The sequence below is a fragment of the Onychomys torridus genome, chromosome 23, assembly GCF_903995425.1.
Source record: "Onychomys torridus chromosome 23, mOncTor1.1, whole genome shotgun sequence".
Taxonomy (NCBI): Eukaryota; Metazoa; Chordata; class Mammalia; order Rodentia; family Cricetidae; genus Onychomys; species Onychomys torridus.
Genome location: NC_050465.1, coordinates 56,488,623 through 56,512,025, shown reverse-complemented (window position 1 = coordinate 56,512,025; position 23,403 = coordinate 56,488,623). Strand labels below are relative to the sequence as shown.

Sequence of the window (23,403 nt, the reverse complement as noted above, 5' to 3'; positions counted from 1 at the left end):
TCAATAAAAACCTGGGAGTCAGATATTGGGGTAAGAACCTGAAAGATCAGAGAAGTGGCAGTGAAGCTGTCTGTCTGTCTGTCTCTCTCTCTCTCTCAATCCCAAAGGGCCTAGACTCTCTCCAAGCCCTGCCCTACTACTTCTTGTGTGTCTCTATCTGTCCTTAGTCCTCCAAAACCTCTATAGCTAATTTTGGTCAGCTAGTAGCTAGCTCTGCCCTCTGATTCAAAGCAAACTTTATTGGCGGTCTCGGGAGTGTCAGAATTCGACCAAAACATCCCACAACGTAGGGCTGCCTCTTTGCAGTTTTGAGAGAGGAAACTGAACTCCTCCGTATTCATGTGTAACATGAAGAGTCTGTTCTGCTCAGTGCTTTCTTGCTACGCTTCCAGACACACTATGGGTCCCGTCACCGTGGCGTAGGGACTTCCTCGGATTAAAGTTGAATCGGCTTGGGTTCCAGGATTCCCTGGGATGGAGACAAAGTCCTGAGGCTGGAGGGCACAGCATTGAATACAGACACTTAGCGTTAGCATCTGACAGGTCTATGAGGTGGTCAGAGAAGACTGTGGACGGCTCCGGCTCCGGCTCTGGGATGCCCAGAATGCTGTTCCCATCTGATAGACAATGTGGGGAATTTGAGATCTGGTGCCCTTCCCTCCCTGGGCAGATCTCTGGTTGGTGCTGAAACACAGTCCTTTATCCCGCTCACGCCAGCTGCTTCTCTGCCCTAGTTTCTAAAGGGTAATTGGTGTTCTTGTTTCTGCTGCTTCCCCTTTTGACTCCCGTAGCTGCGAAGCTGAATAAAACCACCAGGAAAGGAGAGGGCAGAGCCCCTGCTCAGTTCATTGGTCCTTTTCTTTATTCCCCTTTGGTCCAGGACATTTTCACCTTTGTCTGTCCCCATCTTTATGTGACCTTCTCATCTGTCACATGGTAAAAACCTGGCCACTAAGAGCGCATTGGATTCCCTGATGTGGGTGCTGGGGGCTGAACTCAGGTCCCTGGAAAGAGCAGGAGGCACTCTTTCTTACCTGCTCCGCTGTCTCGCCAGCCCCATAGGCTACTACTCACTTCAGTGGTTGGCATCTCTTACCTGTTGAAAGAGATGTTTTGGCTGTATGGAAACTAATAGGTGTGCCTCCTGAAGCGTTTCGGAGTGACACTTTCCCAGTGTGCCCCTCCTTCCAAGCGTGGGTGTCTGTTCACACTGTTGCTTTTTTAGCCAGTGGTAGAAGCTGACGCTATGCTTGCGGCCTGATAATCAACATTCCCCGTCTCATTCTGTTTTCTGTTGCCAAACAGAATGGCTGAGGTTTGGTAATAAGCAGAAGACAGACTTTTATTTTGGCTCATGGCTTGGGAATGGAGAAAGTCTAAGAACGTGGCACTGCTGGGAGCCTTGAGCCGCTCCAACTCACAGCGCATAGCGGAAAGGCAAGTGGGCGGTTTTAGAAGAAACAACACATCAGGGACTCGCTCACTTTACACGAACCCTCTCCGAGGTAACTAACTGTAGCGGTTTTGAACGAAGTGTCCTCCACAGTCTTGGGTATCTGAACACTCGGGTCCCATCTGGTGGTGCTGTTTGGGGAGGTTTAGGTGGTCCATCCAGCCTTGCTGGAGCGGGTGCGTCACCAGGGGAAGTGTTGAGAGTATATGGCTATAGCTTCACCTTACTCCCGGTTCACCCTCTTTCTGCTTTGAACTTGCCGCCGAGGGTATGACCTCTCAGCTTTATGCGCCTCCCGCCGTACCTCCCCACCATGATGGACTGACTCTTGTCCCCCTGGAACCATAAGCTCTGCCTTATTTATGTACTACGCTGCCTTGGTCATGGCATTCTATCCCCGTAACAGAAAGATAAAGAATACACGGATTCAGCCCTTTGAGATCTCTATTAATCCCCTTGCGAGAGTGGAACTCTTATGACATGACCACTTCTCGACGGTCCCGTCACATTCATTACTATTACATTAGCTATTAAATTTCTTTTTTTAAAATTTTTATTTATTTATTTGTTTTTCTATTATCAGCTTGATACAGTATAAATTCTTATCCTAATAGTGAAATGTTTGATTGAGGCTTGCCCAGTAATTGAGTAAAACCAAAACTTATTATAAGCCACAGGCATCCTAGGTCCCCCCTGCTAGGTAGCCTCCCTGGTTCTGTGGGTTGCAGCCTGATTGTTCTTTGCTTTATATCTAGTATGCACTTATGAGTGAGTACATACCATGTTTGTTTTTCTGGGTCTGGGTTACCTCACTCAGGATGATACTTTCTAGTTCCATCCATTTGCCTGCAGATTTCATGCTGTCATTGTTTTTCTCTGCTGTGTGGTACTCCATTGTGTATATGTACCATATTTTCTAAATCCATTCTTCAGTTGACTGGCATCTAGGTTGTTTCCAGGTTCTGGCTATTATGAATAGTGCTGCTATGAACATAGTTGAGCATGTATCTTTGTAGTATGGTTGAGCATTCCTTGGGTATATGCCCAAGAGTGGTATGGCTGGGTCTTGAGGTAGATCGATTCCCAGTTTTCTGAGAAACTGCCATACTTATTTCCAGAGTGGTTGCTATTGAATTTCAACGCAGTTTTCAGTGGAACAAACCCATAGCGTGGGCAACGTGCTTCTTATAGAGTGCTTTTTCGCTTATATACTGAGCTTTACAATATATTTTTGACTTTATAATGAATGAATAGAAGGCACAGAGGTTCTGTGGTTTGTTAGTAAAGAATGGGAATCAGCTGAGATCCAAAGCCCACGCCCTATGCAGCGTTGTTCTGCATTGAAGGCTGTGAGGCTCAGTAAGAAACTTTTGCCCCAGAGGCCTGGTTTTAAAGGAAAAAGCTCACACTTCACAGGTGGATTTGCGACACTTTGATTTCAGTGGATATGTTAGCTCACTGTGGCTGTCGTACAAAGTTCCATGAACTGGGTGGTTTTTGTTTTTGAGACAGGGTTTCTCTGTGTAGCCCTGGCTGTTCTGGATCGAGCTCTGTAGACCAGGCTGGCTTTGAACTCACAGAGATCTACCTTCCTCTGCCTCCCAGGGCTGGGAATAAAGGTGTGCACCAACACCACCCAGCCGAACTGGGTGGTTTTAATAATGACAGAAATGTATTCTTCCAGTGTTCTGTAGGCCCCAGGTCTGAGGTCAAAGGCTGTTTTTCTTCTGAGGGCTCCGAAAGAGGATCATGTCCCAGGATTCTCTCCTAGACATGTTACACGTCATCCCATCCCGTATCTTCTCATCACCTCTGTGTGCTGATCTGTGTCTCTACTTCCTCTTCTTACGTGGATATGGTTTCCTTGGAATAGGGCCCTCCTGTGTGACGACGTTCCCATTTAATTACTTCTGCAAAGACGTTGTCTTCATATAAGGCCACGGTGTAGGATACTGGGAGTTGAGATGTCAACATATGAATGTTGAGGAGACACAATTCAACCCATGGTGGTGAGCATGTCAGTAAAACATAGCTCTTTCTCCTGGCAGTCAGACACAGACACAGCAGTAAACGCAGGGTCTGCTTTCGGGGATCTTATATCCTGCTGAGCGGAGACTCATAGCAAATGGGTAAGTGACAGTCACTTTGAAGGCAAGACATGTAAGGGGTAGAGAGTGACTGGGCTGGGGAGTGGACCCGAATGAGGGGAGGGAGGGAGCTTCATGCAGGGCCTTCCTGGCTGAGGGAACAGCCTGTCCAGCGGCTCCAAGGCCCGGAGATGAGTGCTAGAGAGAGAAGGCAGGCCTGTGTGGCTACAGCAGAGGAGAGCAGGACAGCCAGGGGAGGAGTTTGAGCTTCGTCCTTTGCAAGTCTTTGTCCCTTCTCACTCATTCTGGATGCACTTCCTCTGGGACCCTCACATTCCCTGGGAGTCATGAGAACGCTTAGGCTCGTCCATCCCTGCATGTGACTCAAGTCTCTTAGCCACCCCATAGGCCGAAGCACTGTCTGCCCTTTGTTTCCCTGGGCCCTGGACTGTGTTCTCTAGGATGTTTCTGTAACCCACAGCTTTGGGAAATGGAGGTAGGGCCTGCCTCTGACTCCCAAGGAATGTGGTCACAGGCCAGTGCTTTGGCATGTGTTTGTAGTTTTCAGACTTTTTTTTTTTTTTTTTGGTATTATCTTGGCAACTTTTCACCCCACAATGAAACCTACCATGAAATTGATAAAATGACAACTTTGGTTGAAACAGGGTCACAGCTTAGATTTCCCCAGGTTAGGCAGCTCCCTAGAGATCATTGTGGAAACTGTCCCATATGGTTCCAAAAAACACTGCTTTTGAGTCGCTAAACATCCCTTTAGAATTCCGATAGATAGAATCGGAGAGGCTTCTCTCCGATAATGATCATTTGGAGGGAATTTAGAAATTGAGAATCTTGGGGTTTTTTTTTTTTTTTTTCATTTGTACTTTGAAATATTTTTCATTTACTGATTTTTTCCTCTTTGAATAAACCTGTGGCACAATGATCCAGTATAGAATATTAGTACAAATTAAAAAAAACTAGTATTTTAAAATATTTTATATGCGTTGGTGTTTTGCCTGCATATGTATCTGTAGGATGAGGGTGTGGTATCCTGGAGTTATGAGCTGCCATGTGGGTACTGGGAATTGAACCCAGGTCCTCTGGAAGAGCAGTCAGTGCTCTTATCCACTGAGGTATCTCTCCAGCCCCCTAAAAAAACCCTAATTTTTATTGTAAAAGCCAGAGGTGGTGGATGACTTCCAAGGAAACAACATCTTCCAGACAAAACAGGACTGATACACAGATGAACTCACAGAAATTATGACAGCCTGCATAAGACCTGCCCAGGTTCAAGCCAGACTCAAAATTCTAGTATTAAGAAGGGGAAGTAATGACCCTCCTCCTCAACCAAGAAGTTATTTGCAATTGGACCTGATGTGGAAGGGAAAATCTGTTTTTTCTAGTGGAGCGTCACTGGAATATCAACCACACTCCAGGACAAGGCCCCATTCCTGGGAGTGGTTGGCCAACACAAAATGTTTTTTTTTTTTGTTGTTGTCTTTTTTTTTTTGAGACATGGCTTACGTAGCTGACCTGAATCTCACGCTGTTGACCAGGTTGGCCTTGAACTCCCAGAGATCTATCTTCCTCTGCTTCCTGAGTTCTGGGGTTAAGGATGTGTGACACCTCCCTCCTGGTTTAGACTGTGTGTGTGTGTGTGTGTGTGTGTGTGTGTGTGTGTGTGTGTTTTGATTTTTTTCTCTTATTGATTTTCTTTTTCATTTTTGTTTTTTGATTGTTAGTCTGTTTTCAATTTTGTTTCTTTGTTGTTTTTGTTGCTTCCCAAGAACGAGGGAGAGAAGAAGAGAGAAGATGAAGTTGGGTTTGGAGGGAGGTGTGGGGACTGGGGGGAGGAAAAAGAATATAATCAAAATATATTGAATGAAAAAATTTAAAATTTAAATCTTTAAATTCCAACTATATTAAAATGTGCTTTATCTTAGAACCCTGAGATACCACCCTTGTCCCACACAGTTCTGGGATCTTCAATCCATAGGAATTGTCTTAGGGGCTTCGTTTGAGTTCATAAGAACCCGCCATGTTGATAAGGAGGGAAGAAGCAAAGGTCTCCTGAACAAGATGAGGCTGTGTCTCCGGGATTAACAGGCTGATAAGGAGACCTCGCCCGCCCGTCTGTGTGTGCCAGGAACCATGTGGTAATGATCAACCGATGTTTTAGCTGGAGAATTTCCAGGTGAAACCAGGACTGTTGCTGCTTAAGTGGTTATTTTACCTCGGGGCTCCCAGTATCACATCAGGCTTTGTAAGTGGAAGTCCTAAATACTCGTGGTCATATGCAGATACCACACTCTTTTATCTAAGGGACGTGAGCATCTTAAGATTCTGACATCTGTCAAAACACACACACACACACACACACACACACACACACACCATACAATTTGAATGTATCTCCCAGAATACGTTATATTCCCCAGCCTCATAGTAGAAGTGCTATGTAAGTAGTCTCCCATAGTCCAGCCATACATTTAAATGTGGCTGAGGTCTTTGATGAAGCCACCTTTATCATGGTACATTCTTCTTCTTTTTCTTATGTACCCCTTTACTTTATTCTTAAATCAGTCTATCTATCTATCTATCTATCTATCTATCTATCTATCTATCTATCTATCTTCCAAAGCTGAGGACCGAACCCAGGGCCTTGTGCTTGCTAGGCAAGCGCTCTACCACTGAGCTAAATCCCCCAACTCCTTATTTATTTACTTTTAAAGATTGATTTTACGTGCGTTAGGGTCTTGCCTGCACGTGTGTCTGTGTGAGGGTGTCAGATCCCCTGGAAATGGAGTCATAGACAGCTGTGACCTGCCATGTGGGTGCTGGGAATTGAACCTCTGGTCCTCAGGAAGAGCAGCCAGTGCTCTTAGCTGCTGAGCCGTCTCTCCAGCCCCTCCTGGTACATTCTTAAGGTGACTGTGTGAAGTGGCCATTTCTACCTTGCTGGAGACAAGAAGTCTTCCTTTCCTCACCGTGAGCAGGAACTTAGTCTTACTACCCCTGGCCTTTGGTGACAGCCGCAGATTGCCATTTTTCTGTGCAGTAATTGGAATCCCAGAACTCTTGAGTTGGTTCCAAGTAGTTGCTTAGGAATACTCATGACTCATGGTGAACATTGCTTCCCTGAGCGGCATTAGCTATATCACATTCGTAGTTGTAACCCTGAAACCCCTGGAGGCCTGAGACCCCACCTATTAGACAAAATGAGCTAGCTCTGTACTGCCTAGCCATCCCTTTTCCAAGGCTTTGATCGCAGGCCTGGGCAAAGAGCTGTGCGCTAGCCTTTGGCTTAATCTGATTAAAACCAGCTAAGGAATTAGGTCAGAGGCCTTGGACCACAATGCAGTCTGTTTCCAGAGGAGATACAGGGTAAAAATAAACCGGGGGAGTGGGCCCAGCACTGCTCAGCATTTACCTTTGACCTTTCGTAGGCGGAGGCCGATGAACACGGCAACAGGCCGTGGGATGGAGTGAGCGGCAAGGGTGGGATGTGGCATTCTAAAGCAGTAACCCAAGGGTGATGTCTGTCACCTGAGCCTCTGAGTGGCGTGTACACAGTCTGCTCTGAAGTTTTTCTTTATTAATCTTTGTGACCTCACTTTGGGTGGACCTCGGGGCCTGGTGGCATAGCGGCATGCCAGGCCTGACAGCCTTCAGTGCTGATCCCAGTAAAATCTGGTGCTGTGTGGCTTTTCCTGGGGAGATGTAAATACATGTGTGTTTATTCACCCTGGAGAGAGAGGGCACCGATGGGCCGATGAAGGCGTTCTGTCCAAGTCTGGGATGTTGGACCGATGGCTTGACTAGGGTTAATTACAGGAGATGGGGGACTCAGGCAGGCACACCACTAGGAAGTCACACCCTAGTCCACCGACATAGTCACAGAGTCTGGGGAGGCTCGGGAGCTTGTCCCCTCCCTCTGGGAGGAAGGGTCACAGGGCTGATGTCATGGAGGTCAGTCATCATAGGTACTCAGCAGCAAGGTGGAGGTAGTGATCATACCCAACCTGGGGGAAATAGCTGTGTGACGCCAAGTTTTCCTTTTTTGCTCCTAAATTATTTATTTATTTATTGGTTGATTGGTGTGTGTGTGTGTGTGTGTGTGTGTGTGTGTGTGTGTGTGTGTGTGTCTGTCTGTCTGTCTGTCTGTCTATACATGCCATGGCTCATACCTGCATGGAAATCAGAGGACAGCTTCCAGGAGTTGATCCTGTCCTACCACATATATTCTAGGGATTGAACTCAGATCATCAGGCTCAATGGCAAATACTCTTACCTGCTCAACTGTCTCTCTCTCAAGGAGACAGTTCTGGAAGATCAGTAGGGAGGACCCAAGTGTTACCGAACCAGGTCCATTTTGCCTGGCACATAGCATGTCAGTCACCGACATAATGAGAGTTTCGTTTGACTGTTTTTTCGATAGGTTCATGCAATTAGTCCCAGTGCCTGGAACTCACTGTGTAGACCAGGCTGACCTCATACATAGAAGCAATCAATCATGCAGCCTCTTCCTTATTAGTGCTGGGATTATAGGCATTCACTTATAATGCCTGGATTAAGATGGTGAGTCTCTCTCTCTCTCTCTCTCTCTCTCTCTCTCTCTCTCTCTCTCTGTTTGTTTTTCTAGACAAGGTTTCTCTGTGTAGTTCTGGTTGTTCTGTAATTCACTCTGTAGACCAGACTGACCTCAAACTCAGAGATCTGCAGGCCTCTGCCTCCCAGATGCTGGGATTAAGGGTGTGTGGTACCACTACCCATTGAAATGATGAGATTTTCAAAATAGGAAGTTTATTCAAGAGAAAGCCATGTGTGGAGTCAGGAGAGCAGGCCTCAGCTATTCCTATTCAAGGATATGCTTTCGGAATTTTCACGGTTAACAAATCTGGGGGATCTGGTGTGTGGGAAAGGGTGACTAGAGATAAGGAAAATTGGGGGAAAAATGGCATTCTGTGTATGCATAATCAAATTTAATGGCTCTTCCCATTCAGACAATGTTGACATTAGCATGCTTTGGGTGTGGAGTTTTGGTCCTCTGACTTTGACAGATCACCTTGGCTCTTGTAAAAGGCCGAGTGAAGGGTCAGCGGCATCAACCATTTTGAGTCACTCACAAGTTCCTAAAAAACAAAGGTGGGCATCATGTTAACTGTAGCACAGCGCATGAGAACGTATCTGTCAGCTGCACCACGTCTACAGCTAGTGGTGAAACTGAACCTCTGGAAGCAAGCAGAGCTAGAAGTCATGTCCCCTCAGCTCTGCAGGCGAACTTCCAGCACCAGAAGCTGCTTCTGTCACTGAAGGAATGGTCTGGTGAGGATAGTGAAGCCTTCATCAGAATTTGACCTACTCAGCTGAAAAGGCTCTTTTCTCCACCAGCTCTGGTTACCAGCAACTAGACCCTCCTTAGATTGTCCCCTAGTAATGACACTCTCTAGTTAAGGCCCTAAAGCCAAATGTTGAGAGCTGTTGGGGAGACAAGTCCTGGAGCCCCCGTAGGCCTAAGTGCCAGGCCTCTGGACACTGATCCCTCTTGGACTGAATGAATTCCTTGGCACTCTCTCCTCAGAGGTTCATCTAGGCTCATACGTATCCTTTGATGTACTGGGTTTCTCTGTTCTGTCATTGGAGCCTGTCCCATCTGGGGTGAGGCAGAGGCAGATGGCTCTGAGTGGACCAGCTGTCTAGGAACAATGAAATGTAATCCGGCCTTTCCTGTGTGTGCACACCATGTCTGACGGGTGGAGAAAGCAGGCTTTGAGAGCGCTGACAGACAATGCCCCTTCTGCTCAGGTGGCCTTGACACCGTCTAGTCCAGGGATGGCTAGAGGAGACTCTGATCTCCCTTTGCATAATTGACTGTCTGACACCCTCCTTCCGTGCCAAGTCTCTCCAGGCTGTCCCTCGGACCAGGTTGCGTGAGGTCTGGTTGCACTGGTCTTCTTTTTGACGTGCTGGATGGTAATGGACAGCTAGAGAATAGAGGAGGGATGCCCTCAATCAATCAATCAATTAATTAATTAATTAACTTTTAATTATTTATTTATTTGTGGGTTTTTTTTGTTTGTTTGTTTTTGAGACAGGGTTTCTCTGTGCAGTTTTGTGCCTTTCCTGGAACTCACTTTGTAGACCAGGCTGGCCTTGAACTCACAGAGATCCACCTGTCGTTGCCTCTCACATGCTGGGATTAAAGGAGTGCCTACCATGCTTGGCATTATATTATTATTATTATTATTATTATTATTATTATTATTAATTTAACTTTATTTTAGGTGTATTGGTACAAAGGTGTCAGACCCCCTGGAACTGGAGTTACAGATGTGAGCTGCCATGTGGGTGCTGGGAATTGAACCCTGGGCTTTCTGAAAGAGCAGCCAGTGCTCTTAACCACAGAGCCATCTCTCCAGCCCCTATTATTATTATTATTATTATTATTATTATTATTATTTTATTCTTCCCACATATATTACATCCTGACTGGGTTTCCTTCCCTCCCCTCCCCCTCAGGGCAGGGCTGCCTTTCTTTTCTTTTCTTTTCTTCTTATTTGTAATTCTTCCCACATATATTACATCCTGACCACAGTTTCCCTCCCCTTCACTTCCCCCATCTCACCCTCACTCCCCCACATTCCCACCCCCCCAGAATAGAGAAGGGCCTCACCTCTGCTTTCTGTACCTAGGTGACCAGACCAGAGATCAGTTTTGGAAAGTTTTACGTCATATCTCCTTGAGTTCTCGTTCCCACACCTCGTTGGTGATGGAGGAACAATATTACGGGCTAAGTTTGGGTCTGGCTGAGTGCCAGCTCTTTGAGAAATATGGAATCTGGGAGGCAGATAGTTTCCAACTTAATTAAGTTGAGGTTTCCTACTTAATCCACTGAGTTGTTGGCCTCATAGTCTCACCTAACAGGTTTCTGCAATAAATCCTCTTGGGTTTCTTATGAACGTGATGAATGCAGAGGGGCAAGTCAGGGCCTGTCACCCAGTTGTCCTTGATAGTTTTAGTGCTGAAAGAGACAGGTCTGGACAGTAGCCTTCAAATCTCAAATGCCTGGTCAGGTACAGAGTGGAAGGATCATGGATTATTTGGTTTTATTTCATCTTCATTGAATTCATTGCATCTCAAATATATATGAGCCAAAATACTTTATTATATAAATCTGCCTTGTTCAAAATAGGAAAGGATTATATAGTTATTATTATTATTATTATTATTATTATTATTATTATTTTGGTTTTTCAAGACAAGGTTTTTCTGTGTAACTTTTGGAGCCTATCCTGGAACTCGCTCTGTAGACCAGGTTGGCCTCAAACTCATAGACATCCGCTTGCCTCTGCCTCCTGAGGGCCGGGATTAAAGGCGTGCACCACCACTGCCCAGCCAAATTATTTTTCTCTACATTTATTTATTGCACATGTGTGTGCACACACCCTCGTGCTACCAGTGCACGTGTGGAAGTCAGAGGCCAGTTTGTTTGTGAGAATTGGCTCTCTCTCCCTCCACCATGTGAGTCCTGGGAATGAAGCTCAGTTTGTTCGGTTTCACAGCCAGAGCCCTCTACCCACCGAGTCATCTAGCTAGCCCCTAAGTAGCTCTTTCTTATGGGATGTAGCGCTGTGCTCCAGATTTAAAAGGCACTCCATCACCTACAAATCTTGGCTTCCTCATGCGTCTTAAACGCCGCTGAAGTCAGCATCGAAGGATGCACTGTGTACGAAGGACTGCGTAGGGTATGGATGAACCCGGGTTCTAGTGTCCAAGGAGCCTGTACTTTAGTAGTGAAGGAGACCCCGCACACACCAATGCGGCAGTGTAGAGACAATAAACCTGTTCATAAAGCCTGAGGGAGTTCTAGGGAAGAAGCCGTCACTTCCAGTGAAGCCGAACGAGGTGGTTGGCATTGGTTAGTAGGATTTAGATGCAGAGTGGTGGTTCTCAACCTTCCTAATGCTGCGAGCCGAACGGTTTTGTTTTTGTTCGTCATGTTGTGGTGACCCCTCCCCACGAACCATAAAGTTATTTTCGTTGCTACTTCATAACTGTCATTTTGCTACTGTTACGAATTGTAACAGCTTACATAAACATGTAAACATCTTGTGTTTTCTGATGGTCTGAGGCAGTCCCCGTGAAAGTGTCATTGGCCCCAAAGGGGTCGTGACCCACAGGCTGCAAAACACTGATGTAGAGGCATGCGCATGATCATTCTTGGTCAAAGACACCGCAGCAGTAGGGGGCAGTGTGTGTCTCAGCTCTGTAATCTCAACACTCGGGAACTGGGGAGGAGAGGCAGGAAGATTGCTCATAGTTTGAGGACTTCCTGGGCTACATAGCAAGAGCGTGTCAAAAACAGAACAAGCAAAGGGTGTGTGTCGGGGAATCCTGCCCTTTGCAACCATGTGGATGAACACAGAGGTCATTGTTTTATGATCTGAATGGGATAAGCCAGACACAAAAAGGACTGCCTGATGTCACCTTTGTATGGATTCTAAAGTGGCATATTTGTACAAACAGAGGGTAGAATTATGGTATCAAAGGTTGGAGTAGTGACCAGGGGAAATACTGGTTAGAGAATACAGTGTTAAATTTTTTTTAAAAATTTTATTTTTATGTGTGAGTGTTCTGTCAGCATGCATGTTGGCACACCATATCCATACCTGGTGACCACAGAGATCAGAAGAGATCGTCAGATCACTTGGAACTGGAGTTTTATGTATGGTTGTGAGCCATCCATATGCATGCTAGGATCTGAACCTGGGTCCTCTGCAAGAACGAAAAAGCACTTTTAACTGCTAAGTGAACTCTCCAGCCCTGGAAAATACAGTGCTTTGATTTTGCGCAGGAGAAATGATCTGTCTTAGTCAGGGTTTCTATTGCTGGGAAGAGACACCATGACCACGGCAACTCCTGTAAAGGAACACATGTAATTGGGGCTGGCTTGCAGTTCAGAGGTTTAGTCCATTATCATCATGGCGGGGAAGCAAGGCAGTACACAGGCAGACACGGTGCTGGAGAGGTAGCTGAGAGTCCTACATCTTGGTCCACAGGCAGCAGGAAGAGAGAGTGCCACAGGGCCTGGCTTGAACATCTGAGACCTCAAAGCCCACCCCATAATGACATACTTCTTCCAACAAGGCCACATCTCCTCCAACAAGGCCACACCTCCAATAACACTCCCAGCGAGCCTGTGGGGGTCATTTTCATCCAAACCACCACAAGATCTAATGAGCTGAAATCAGTGTTCATGTTCGCAGCCAGCTCTTGGCCCTCAAAGCTGGAAGGTCATGGCAGATGGCTCCATTTTCTCCCTCTCCTCCATGCCGTTGCTTCAGCCTTCACATCCATCAGTTCTAATCTGACTTGGCCAGCAACTGAAGAGGAGAATCAACAGACATTAGCTGTGGACATCTCCAGGTGTTCATTTCAGCCACAGATTTCCAGTTTGGCTTGGGTCCCAAGTGTTGCACAGAATTAATCCTACATTATTCTTTTTGTCAGATCTTTGCCAGTTCACCCACTCTTAATATTCAAGGCTAGCCCAGCACACTGACCACAGTATACTGTCTTGGAAATTATGGGAAAATCAACACAAGTTAAGAAAATAAAACTTAACAATGTTTGGTGCTTAATGGAACAAAATTCTCCTGTGAAGGATATTTAACTGATCTTGGATTTTTATTTTCAAGTTGCTTCAAGCTTAAAAAGTAAGTCGTTCGGGGTGGAGAGATGGCTCAGAGTTTAAGAGCACTGACTGCTCTTCCAGAGGTCCTGAGTTCAATTCCCAGCAACCACATGGTGACTCGCAACCATCTGTAATGAGATTGGGCGCCCTCTTCTGTTTGCATAATAAATAAATAAATCTTAAAAAAAAAAGTAAGTCATTAAAATTTAACAGTTACGAAGTACATTAAGAACTTCCTCCTTTCTAACATGAAGGAGTAGGCCTTTTCAGTTATGAAAAGATGTAGTTGGAGAAGATTTTGTATGCTATCGTTTCTCATTTCCCTCACTTTGGCTCTGTTATTTGGAGTCCTGTATTTAAGGGGAATTCAGTCTCCTCGCTGATTTTATTTAAATCCAAATTTCAGTTAAGTTCTGCTTAGGCTTCTACCATTTTTAGAGGTTTTTTTATTTGCACAAAACTTTTAGGTATTATTATGTTAAAAAAGATAATAATCTCCAGGCAGTGGTGGCACATGCCTTTAATCACAGCCCTCGGGAAGCAGAGCCAGGCGGATCTCTGTGAGTTTGAGGCCAGCCTGGTGCACAGAACAAGATCCAGGACAAGCACCAAAACTACACAGAGAAGCCCTATCTTGAACCTCCCTCCCTCCGAAAAGATAGTAATCTTATGTGTGGATGAATGGATGTGTGAAAGTTTTATCCCATTAATCTTTTTTTTTTTAAGGTTTATTTATTTGTTATATGTACAGTGTTCTGCCTGCATGTATGCCTGCACACCAGAAGAGGGCACCAGATCTCATCCTAGATGGTTGTGATCTATTATGTGGTTGCTAGGAATTGAACTCAGGACCTCTGGAAGAGCAGCCAGTGATCTTAACCTCTGAGCCATCTCTCCTGCCCAATCCCATTAATCTTATGTGCAGGCTATTTACAGTAGGGGAGCCTGGGATCCTAGTGTGTGTCACCCACCATTCAGCTGCTGAGGGTCCTTTTGCTCGTGAGTAGATGGTAGGTAGATAAGAAGTTAGTCCCTAGTGGTCTTTATCTTCACAGTGTTTGGTAGCAGTGATAAGGGTTGTAGGCTGGTAGAGGGCGCACCCGTGACATCCTCCAATGTTACTGTCCTGGTACACGGACCCAGGTATCTGATTCTTGATCCTTGGCAGTCGCCAGTTACAGCTCAGCCTGGGGTTTGAGACTCTTGGCTCTGAAAACATGACAGCTCTCAGGAACCTTTGTGACTGGGGCCCTACAGGTTGCCATCTCTGGCTCTTTTAGTTTTTTTTTTTTTTTTTATACCCTCCCTCTCTGTGCCAAGGTTTATTTATTTATTTTTATGTATATGGGTGTTTTCCCTGCATAGATGTGTACCACATGTGTGTAGTGCCCACAAAGGCCAGAAGAGGGCATCAGATCCCCTGGAATTGGAATTACAGATGTTAGCTACCATGTGGGATCTGAGAACCAAACCCAGGTCCTCTGCAAGAAGAGCAAGTGCTCTTAACCACTGAGCCCTCTCCTCAGCCCTTATTGGCTCTCTCGTACTGACTCTCTTCTTCCACTTGCCTTCATTCTGTCTTGACTACTCTGGACTTTTCTCTTCAGACGCTCCTTCAGTAGTCAGTAACCACTGCCGGGACTTAGGTACCCATGGCAACAAACAGGAGTGGCGGGGGCACCATGGGGACTGACCTTGGGTAGCCTGGGTCATTTGAGCACAGCATCCCTTGTCACTGAGGATGGAATCCTGGAGGGCTGGTGAGACCTTTGCTGGAATCAGCAGGGTTCAGGCCTGGACACACCGCTTCTCACAGGCGGCCCCGCTAAGCTCCCCGTCCCACTGCTGCGTCTACAGGTCATTTGTGGCCTGAGAGATTCCTGGCATTTGGGTCTAGGTGATAACCGAGTCCCGGCTTGGCACTGAGTGGTATGGGATCTTTACCTGTCAAGCTGGAATCAAGCCACCCCCCAGCCAGTGCTGCCGCCTGAGATGGGCGTGAGTTTGGTTGTGAAGTTGCCAGCCACCGGTCACCACCAATCACAGATGTTCATTTTGGAGCAGTCACAGTCATTAAGCTTTATATTTAGGACCAGTCCCAGTCTTGTGTGAATCGTAGTAGCCTCTCCACCAGGGGAACTGTAAAGTAATGAATAATGGACTATAGGAGGAGGCCATTCTGGCACCTGGATGATCCAAGGGCTTTCTCTTCCTGCTGTTCATTTATTAGTTATTTTCCTGTTGCTAAATATCAACACTGAGTTTTATATGACTCCATGTAATTTTAGTGCCTCTCACACTGCAAAACAAAGCTTTTGTTGGGGCATCAGCACTGGACTGAGACAAATGAGTAGACCTTTAATCACAAGTTAATGAAGCCGCCTAGGGGTTTGTTGCATAATTTAAAGTTCTGGGTTCTCAAGAAGCAACCGCTTGGGTATGTGAACTCCTAAGGAAGTGTGAGTGAAGCTGAGATCACTTTGCACTGAGTCCAGAAAACAGGGGCAGTTTTGGTAGAGAGGAAACACGGTATGGCGCTAATGGTTTACTCATAGCCTTTTAGAAGTTTACTTTTAAGTTTTTAGTTATGTGTGTGCATAGATACGCATACGTGCAGTACCTGAGGAGGCCAGAGGAGGGCACTGTATCCCTGGAGCTGGAGTTACCTGTGGTTGTGAGCTACCCAGCCTGGGTGCGGGGACCTGAACTTGGGTCTCGACAAGAGCAGTGTGTGCTCTTTTAATCATGGGGCCATCTCTGCAGCACCCGTGTATGGTCTTCAAACAAAACAAAACAAACAAACAAACAAACCCCAGAACTTAAGACAGCTTATATGAAAGCACAGTGAGACAGCAAAACTAAACCTGAGAACAGAAGAGGGAACATAAAAAGCAGCCCCAAATGAGGCCGTTCTAAGACGCTTCCAAAAGCCTATGTGTTTTCCACAAGAAGATACTGAAACTTCAGAGGAATGTGGAAACTGGTCAGTCATAAAATTCTGTGTCCAGAAAGAGGAAACAATCTTTGGGAAAAATAAATTGCCTTTTGATGCTAAGAGCATAGAAAATTTTTTTCTGGCTATTACCACAAGTGGGGTATTGCACAATATAATAAACAAACAAATATATATATATATATATGTTCTCCATCCACACAATGCATGGCAGAAATATTTCTGAATGTTTGGGGATTATTTCTTTTTCAAAGATTTATTTTTTATTATTTTTAATCTTGAGTGTGTATCTGTTGGTATGTGTACATGTATGCATGCAGGTGCCCATAGAGGCAGAGACATCAGACTCCCCTGGGACTGGGGTTACAGGCCGTCTGACATCAGAGTTGGAACCAAACTCAGGTCCTGTGCCAGAGCAGAGAGCGCTCTCAGCTGCTGAGCCGTCTCTGCAGCCCCTCAGTATTAGATGTGCACTGACTTGAAGGAGGAAGTGTGCTAACTTCCATTTGAAGGCCCTGGAAACAACTGAGCCTCGCAGTAAGCCGTGGTGGTGTAGGCAGTGACCAGCCATGTTGTAGAGGAGGCTCGGGCAGTGAGGTAGGCTGTCAGTGGGGCTGGATCCAAACCTGGACAGTCTGGCTCAGCTAGGTATGTTGTATACTGAGTGGACACGTAAGAACTGTAAGGTCTCTCCACCAAAAAGGCCATTGCTTGAGTTTTTCCTTTACAATTTATCCCGCTTTAGGGCCAGGGGTTGGATAGGTATGTTTTTATGAGATGCTAAGATGAGGCCAGATGATTTATTGATTTATTTATTACCAGAGCTGAGGACCAAACCCTGGGCCTTATGCTTGCTAAGCAAGCACTCTACCACTGAGCTGAATCCCCAACCCCGCGTATTATTTATTTTTAAAAATTAAAACATATTATTTTAGGTGTTTCTCTGCAGTCTTGTACATCATGTGCATGCAGTGCCCCCAGAGGCCAGAAGAGGGCGTCAGAGCCCCTTGGAACTGGAGTTGCCTTGATGGTTGGGAGGCACCTCCTGGCTCTGTGCTTCAAACCTGGGTCCTCTGGAAGAGCGGCTGGTGTCCTAACAGCTGAGCCTTCTCTCCAGCCTCTATGTCATTTCTGAATGATTGAGTTAGCTTTGCTCCCTTCGACCCTAGGCATCACACACGCGCACATGCCTTTGGCTCTTCTTAGTTTTCATTTTCTAAAGAAGGAGTAGGAAACCCACAAATTCCCGACTTAAAGAGGGTAGCAGGAGCCCGCTCCCGTCTCATGGCGCGGCAAGTCCTCAGACGCAATCTAAAATGCAGTCGTGACAAAACACACTTCCTTCTGTCATTTTTTTTTTTTTTCTTTTTCAAAGTGGTGTCTTGAAGCCTGAGAGTGGCAGCTACATTTATTTCTCTTAACAAGGCGTGCAAGTTGAAAGGCCGCCTGCAAAGCAAGTGTGTTTGGAAAGGAATTTAGTAGGGAATGAATGGCATCGTTGGAACATTTTCAGCTACAGCAGTCAAAATATTAAATAGCTGGTGTCTTAAATCGGACATTTAAAATGATGCTTTCTAAAGCCGTGAGTGGGGACAGTTGTGTCTTTTCGAAGAGAGGAGAAGGTGAAATGATCGTTCTTTACAGATGCGTCTTCTTAAAAGCAAATTCCTCTGACACCTTCAGAGAACGCTTAGGGCAGTAAAGACCTAAGATTCAGCTTCCGTGTTAGGATCTAGATGATGCCGGTACCACCTGAACTTTCCAGAATGGAAACCCTTTTTTTTTTTTTTTTTTTGGTTTTTCGAGACAGGGTTTCTCTCTGTAGCTTTGCGCCTTTCCTGGATCTCGCTCTGTAGACCATGCTGGCCTCAAACTCACAGAGATCCGCCTGCCTCTGCCTCCCAAGTGCTGGGATTAAAGGCGTGTGCCACCAACGCCTGGCCAGAATGGAAATCTTTTAATGGCTTCCTGCGTATCTGAGCAATTTACCCTACCAAGAGAGTGGTGCTAAGATATGGTGTGGGAATCAGGGTGCTTGGGGTTCAGATCTATATAATTAGTTACCATCTAATAACAAACTGATACATAGAGTCATAACAGTTTTTTTCATGAACTGTGGAGTAAAACTTAGGTTCAAACACTACGTCTAATGTCTATTACCTGGAATATATTAGATTGATCACGTAAATTATTTGAGCCTTAGTTATTTCATCTATAAATTGCCCCAAATACATGGATTTTATTAGGTCTTCATTTTAAGCAGCTGTTGGCTTTTCTTTTGTTTTGCACATGTCTTTAGTGTGTGTGTGTGTGTGTGTGTGTGTGTGTGTGTGTGTGTGTGTGTTGTGCATGTGTATGTCTTTGCTGATGTGAGTAGTAGCCCTCAGTCAGTCTTTACCTTAATAGAGACAGGGTGTCTCAGTTGAAGTCAGAGCTCACCAATTTGGCTAGTTTAGCTATCCAGCTGGCTTCAGTGATTACCCCTCCCCGCCATATTTCTGTCTCTGAGTACCCACCAGGCATTGGGTGCTGGGGATCTGAGCTCTAGTCCTCACACTTGTGTGTCAAACACTTTACCCATGGAGACAACCTTGTACTGACACTTTATACCTTAAATCCTGACAGTAGTCTCATGTGGAAACTTTACTGTTGCTAACCCCATTTTGCATGCAAGGTCTCTGCAGTGGAGAACACTGGTATCAGAGAGTCAAAGTGACATATTTAGAAACGCTGTCACCTGGAAGGGGACATATTCCTCAGCCGTGGTAGCTGATGACATTCTTTCTAGCCAACTCCATCTCGTCTATGCCTCCTTGTCTTTTTGGATTGTGTTTAAGGTTAGGGAAGTGAACCACACGTTTAAGCCACAGGCCGTTCAGAAATGAGATAGAGGTTTCAGGCCAGAGGGTGTCAGTAAAAGTGAGTTTTTCTCTCTTTCCAGGAATGGCAGAGACTCAACTATGATATCTACAGCCTGCGGCAGATTCGCAGGGAAGTGAGAAACAGATGGAGGCGAATATTAGAAGACTTGGGTGAGTCTCGGGAAATGGTAAAAGTAACCAGTCACGTGCACCGCTTTTCCCTTTCCCACGGAGGCTTTTGTAGAAAGATTGTCAGCACTGACTATGAAACTGCCTCATACTGATTTGTTCTTCAGGCTTGCTTCTGTGTTCTCGAGACTAAACCTTGCTACTTCTGTTGTCCCCAGCCAGCTCGTGTTACTTGGCGGTAGGTTACTTCATGTATGAGATAACACAGAGTAGTGAAGTCAGATGGGCGTTACTATTTACTGTTTTGCATGATTTATCGATTGAGTTGGATGAGGGGTGACTGAGCAAGTAGTAATAGCTTTCTGGATATGGCAGGTTGGAAGAAATATTGTTTGTAAGAGATCTCGAGACACACCAGCAAATTCTAAATGAAGCCAAAGGAAGAAAAGTTACAAGGTTGGGAAAGTACACTTGGCATTATGGTAGACGTTGAACAGTGGCCTTTCTTAATTCTACCAGGGTTGAGTAAATATAGCCCACACCATAAAATAAGCTTGCTTTAGTGTTCAGAAATAAACGATCACCTTTAAAGTTCTTGATCATTCTGCTTTGAAATAACGTGACCCCCGGCATTCAGGGTTTTCAAAGGTGGGGTACCAGGTTGCTAGCTCTTGCTAAGTTGGGGAATAGTGGGGTAAAGTGGACACTCTTGAACTTACTCAATATTGCTGTGGGTTAACAGTCTCCTTTTTGAAGTGTAAGTCAGCCTGAGCAGGTTTCCTACTTTGAGTCTTTCCTATCTTTCGGGAAATAATTTTTACCAGTTGACCAGACTACCATGAGGAAATCAGGGCTTCAAGATGTAGCAGCATGGAGGTGACCACTGTTCAGGCTGGGGAGAGGTGTGTGGGATTCTAGGGCAGGGCAGCGGACAACTGTAGTGAGCCGTCGGGGATTGGGTATGACAAGGAGCCGGGCGGTGGTGGCACACGCCTTTAATCCCAGCACTGGGGAGGCAGAGGCAGGTGGATCTCTGTGAGTTCAAGGCCAGCCTGGGCTACAAAGAAGTTACAGAGAGAAACCCTGTCTTGAAAAACCAAAAAAAAAAAAAACCCCAAAAAACAAAAAAAACCACAAACAACAAAACAAAACAAAACAAAACAAAACCAACAACAACAAGGAGAAACATGAAAATAGTCTTTCTTATTGTTGTTGTTTGGTTGTGTTTTGTTTCTTTCGAGACAGCCCTGGATGTCCTGGAACTCACTCTACAGACAGGCTGGCCTTAAACTCAGAGATCCACTTGCCTCTGCCTCCTGAGTGCTGGGATTAAAGGCGTGAGCCACCACTGCCCTGTGAAAATAGTTATACGTAAAGAGCCTCCCACTCTCACAGAGCTGGGAAGCAGCACTCGGTAGTATCTCTGACTTAGTTTTTATTGTACAGAATCCACACTTGGATCCCTTCATAACAATCACAGCGATAGATAGTATCACGGGATGAGCACTTCCTAGTGACGGCTTCCCAGCAGGACTCTGTGTTTCTACCTTAGGTTTTCAAAGGGAAGCAGACTCTTTGCTGTCAGTGACCAAACTCAGCACCATGAGTGATTCTAAAAACACGAGAAAAGCCCGAGAGATGCTGTTGAAACTGGCCGAAGAGACTTCCATCTTCCCAGCCAGCTGGGAGCTCTCCGAGAGGTATCTCTTGGTCGTGGTAAGTGGATGCCGTTCCTCATCTGCCCTGCTTTGCTTTCCTTCCCCCTTTTCTGTTATTTCCTGGGACCCCTGCACCCCAACCTCCCCAGCTCCGCCAGGACAGAGTGGTAAATGGTGCTGCCACTGGGTGCACCTGCGGCTGGTGGCTCCATGGGCTACCTGGAGAGCTCAGAAGAAAAGAATTTCTAGATCCTGCCTGAAACTGTTGAGGCTCAGGTTGTGGGCAGAGTGTTTTGTTTTTGTTTTTTGTTTTATGATTTATTTATTTATTATGTGCACAGTGTTCTGCCTGCATGTATGCCTGCAGGCCAGAAGAGGGCACCAGATCTCATTACAGATGGTGGTGAGCCACCCTGTGGGTGCTGGGAATTGAACTCAGGACCTTTGGAAGAGGAGCCAATGCTCTTTAATTGCTGAGCCATATCTCCAGCCCCAGAGTATTTTTCAGATGATTTCTGCTGTGTGGTTAAAGTTTCAACATTAGGTCAAAGAGTCAAAGGATCTCTACAGCCCAAGATCAGAAAGATTGGCAGAAGGCTGCTGGGGAGATAGTTTAGTTGGTGATACATGAAGAGCTGAGTTTGATCCCCAGCACCCACTTTAGGAGCCTGACATGGTGGCCTGCTTGTAATCCCAGGGCCGGGACACAGAGAAATAGGCTGATGCCTTAGGCTTGTGGACCTGCCAGCCTAGACGAGGTGGGTGTGCCACAGCTCCCAGTGAGAGACTGTTTCAAAAAAAGAACGAAACAAAGGTGGGGTGGTTCTTGAGGAACAATGCCGAAGGTTGACCTCTGACTTTTGCATGCCGAATGCATACAAGCCCACCTGAACACCTGCACACACACACACCTACCTGCACATACACATGCTCACACACACAAATTATTGGCGGAAACATCTCTTGGGTAATGTACATAAAGGAGTAAGGTAAGCCTCTGAGTCTTAAGATTTTTAACGAATGTTTTTACTTGCTTGGTATTATTTCAAGGGTAGGCTTTGTTTTTATTAAATCTTCTCATCCATATAGCTCGTTTCCGACTAGGTAAGTAAGCTTCTTTCTCTTTTGTCTTTTTTTCTAACTGCAGGACCGTCTCATTGCTCTTGATGCTGCTGAAGAGTTCTTTAAAATTGCTAGCCGAACTTACCCCAAGAAGCCTGGGGTCCCTTGCCTGGTCGACGGCCAGAAAAAACTGCACTACCTTCCATTTCCAAGTCCCTGAAGGATGGCCTGGAAGAGGAACAGAGTTCTTTCACCATGACATAGTAATTTACCAAAGTTGGACCTCTGCCCGGCGGTTGCAGATGAGCCAGGAGACAGCATCCTACACTCAAACACGATTCTGAATCCTACAGAACAGTAATGTCTTCCTCAGGACCTTAGCCTAAGAAGGCTCTGGTCACATTAAAACACCTGACAACTGCATTGAGAAAGTTAGAGTGGGCCGGCAGATAGATGTTCTTCTCTTTTCCTTCTTCTTTTCTTTTCTCTCTCTTTTTTTTTTCTTTTGAGACAGGGTTTCTCTGTGTAGTTTTGGTGCCTGTCCTGGATCTCACTCTGTAGCCCAGGCTGGCCTCGAACTCACAGAGATCCACCTGCCTCTGCCTCCTGAAGGCTGGGATTAAAGGAGGTGGATAGTTTTTAAGGATAGTCATATTCCAAGAACCCATCGCCTCCTTTGTTATAGAAGATCCTGTGGAGGACTGGTGTTTTCTAATCAACAAAATAGCATGACTAATAGAGCAACATGTAACTGAGCCCTTTATGACTTCACCAGTTTTGAAAGTAATCATTATTAAATGTAATACTAGACAGAATGCCCCAAATTTCATAAAATTCCAGGCCCGGTGTGGCCTCTCTTTGATTTGGAAACACCGGTAGCAGCCCAGGTACTGATTGGGGGCATCCTTTTGAGCATCAGGCATGGTTGTTTAGAAGCATAGATGAACCAGACAATAGAAATGCGTGCTGACACGTGACTAAGTGTCTTCATTTGTGACACAGGCATCCTACACCCTCAGCATTAATCCCCAGCTTTGATGTTACCCAATGACCTCAGTTTTTTACGTGTTGCCCATTTCTAGTCCAAAAGCCCTTGGCGTTTTATGAATAGTGTCTATAGACTGGAATGTTTGGCTTCCACTTTCTGTCTTGAACCTGTTTCCTGCTTATCAGCCGAGGGTGGTACCTGCTGAGGGACCTTGCCGTGTGCACATTTGTAGATATGCAGGCTGTGACATTGGCAGAGGTCACCTCTGTCTGGGTCTTCCATCGGTCTGAACATGATTTTCAAAATTGAAACTCTTGAGCTTGCCAAGAGTTGGTAGTCTGTTTTGTTGGAAAGCCTTTAAAGACCTATAGGGTTTATGGGTAGACTACTGAGAACAATAGAATTATTTTTATTTTTTAACGATTTTGCACTTCTAACTTCAGGTTGAAAACAAAGTCTGTTCAGGAGGTTGTGACTTGAAAAATTTCATATCCTGGGAAGGATTTCTGGCTTGTGTACTC

The 23,403-nt window shown here is 45.6% G+C and overlaps 1 protein-coding gene across 1 annotated transcript in view; it reads left to right on the top strand.

Moving 5' to 3' along the window:
- Mreg (melanoregulin) overlaps positions 1-22,399 on the top strand; it is a 64,355-nt gene extending 41,956 nt beyond the window's left edge. Inside the window, exons 3-5 of the mRNA XM_036173474.1 lie at positions 19,126-19,216; positions 20,727-20,890; positions 21,980-22,399. Of these exons, the coding sequence (XP_036029367.1) occupies positions 19,126-19,216; positions 20,727-20,890; positions 21,980-22,114 (390 nt within the window). The 3' untranslated portion in view covers positions 22,115-22,399. The remainder of the gene's footprint in view (positions 1-19,125; positions 19,217-20,726; positions 20,891-21,979) is intronic.
- The last annotated feature ends 1,004 nt before the right edge of the window (positions 22,400-23,403 follow it).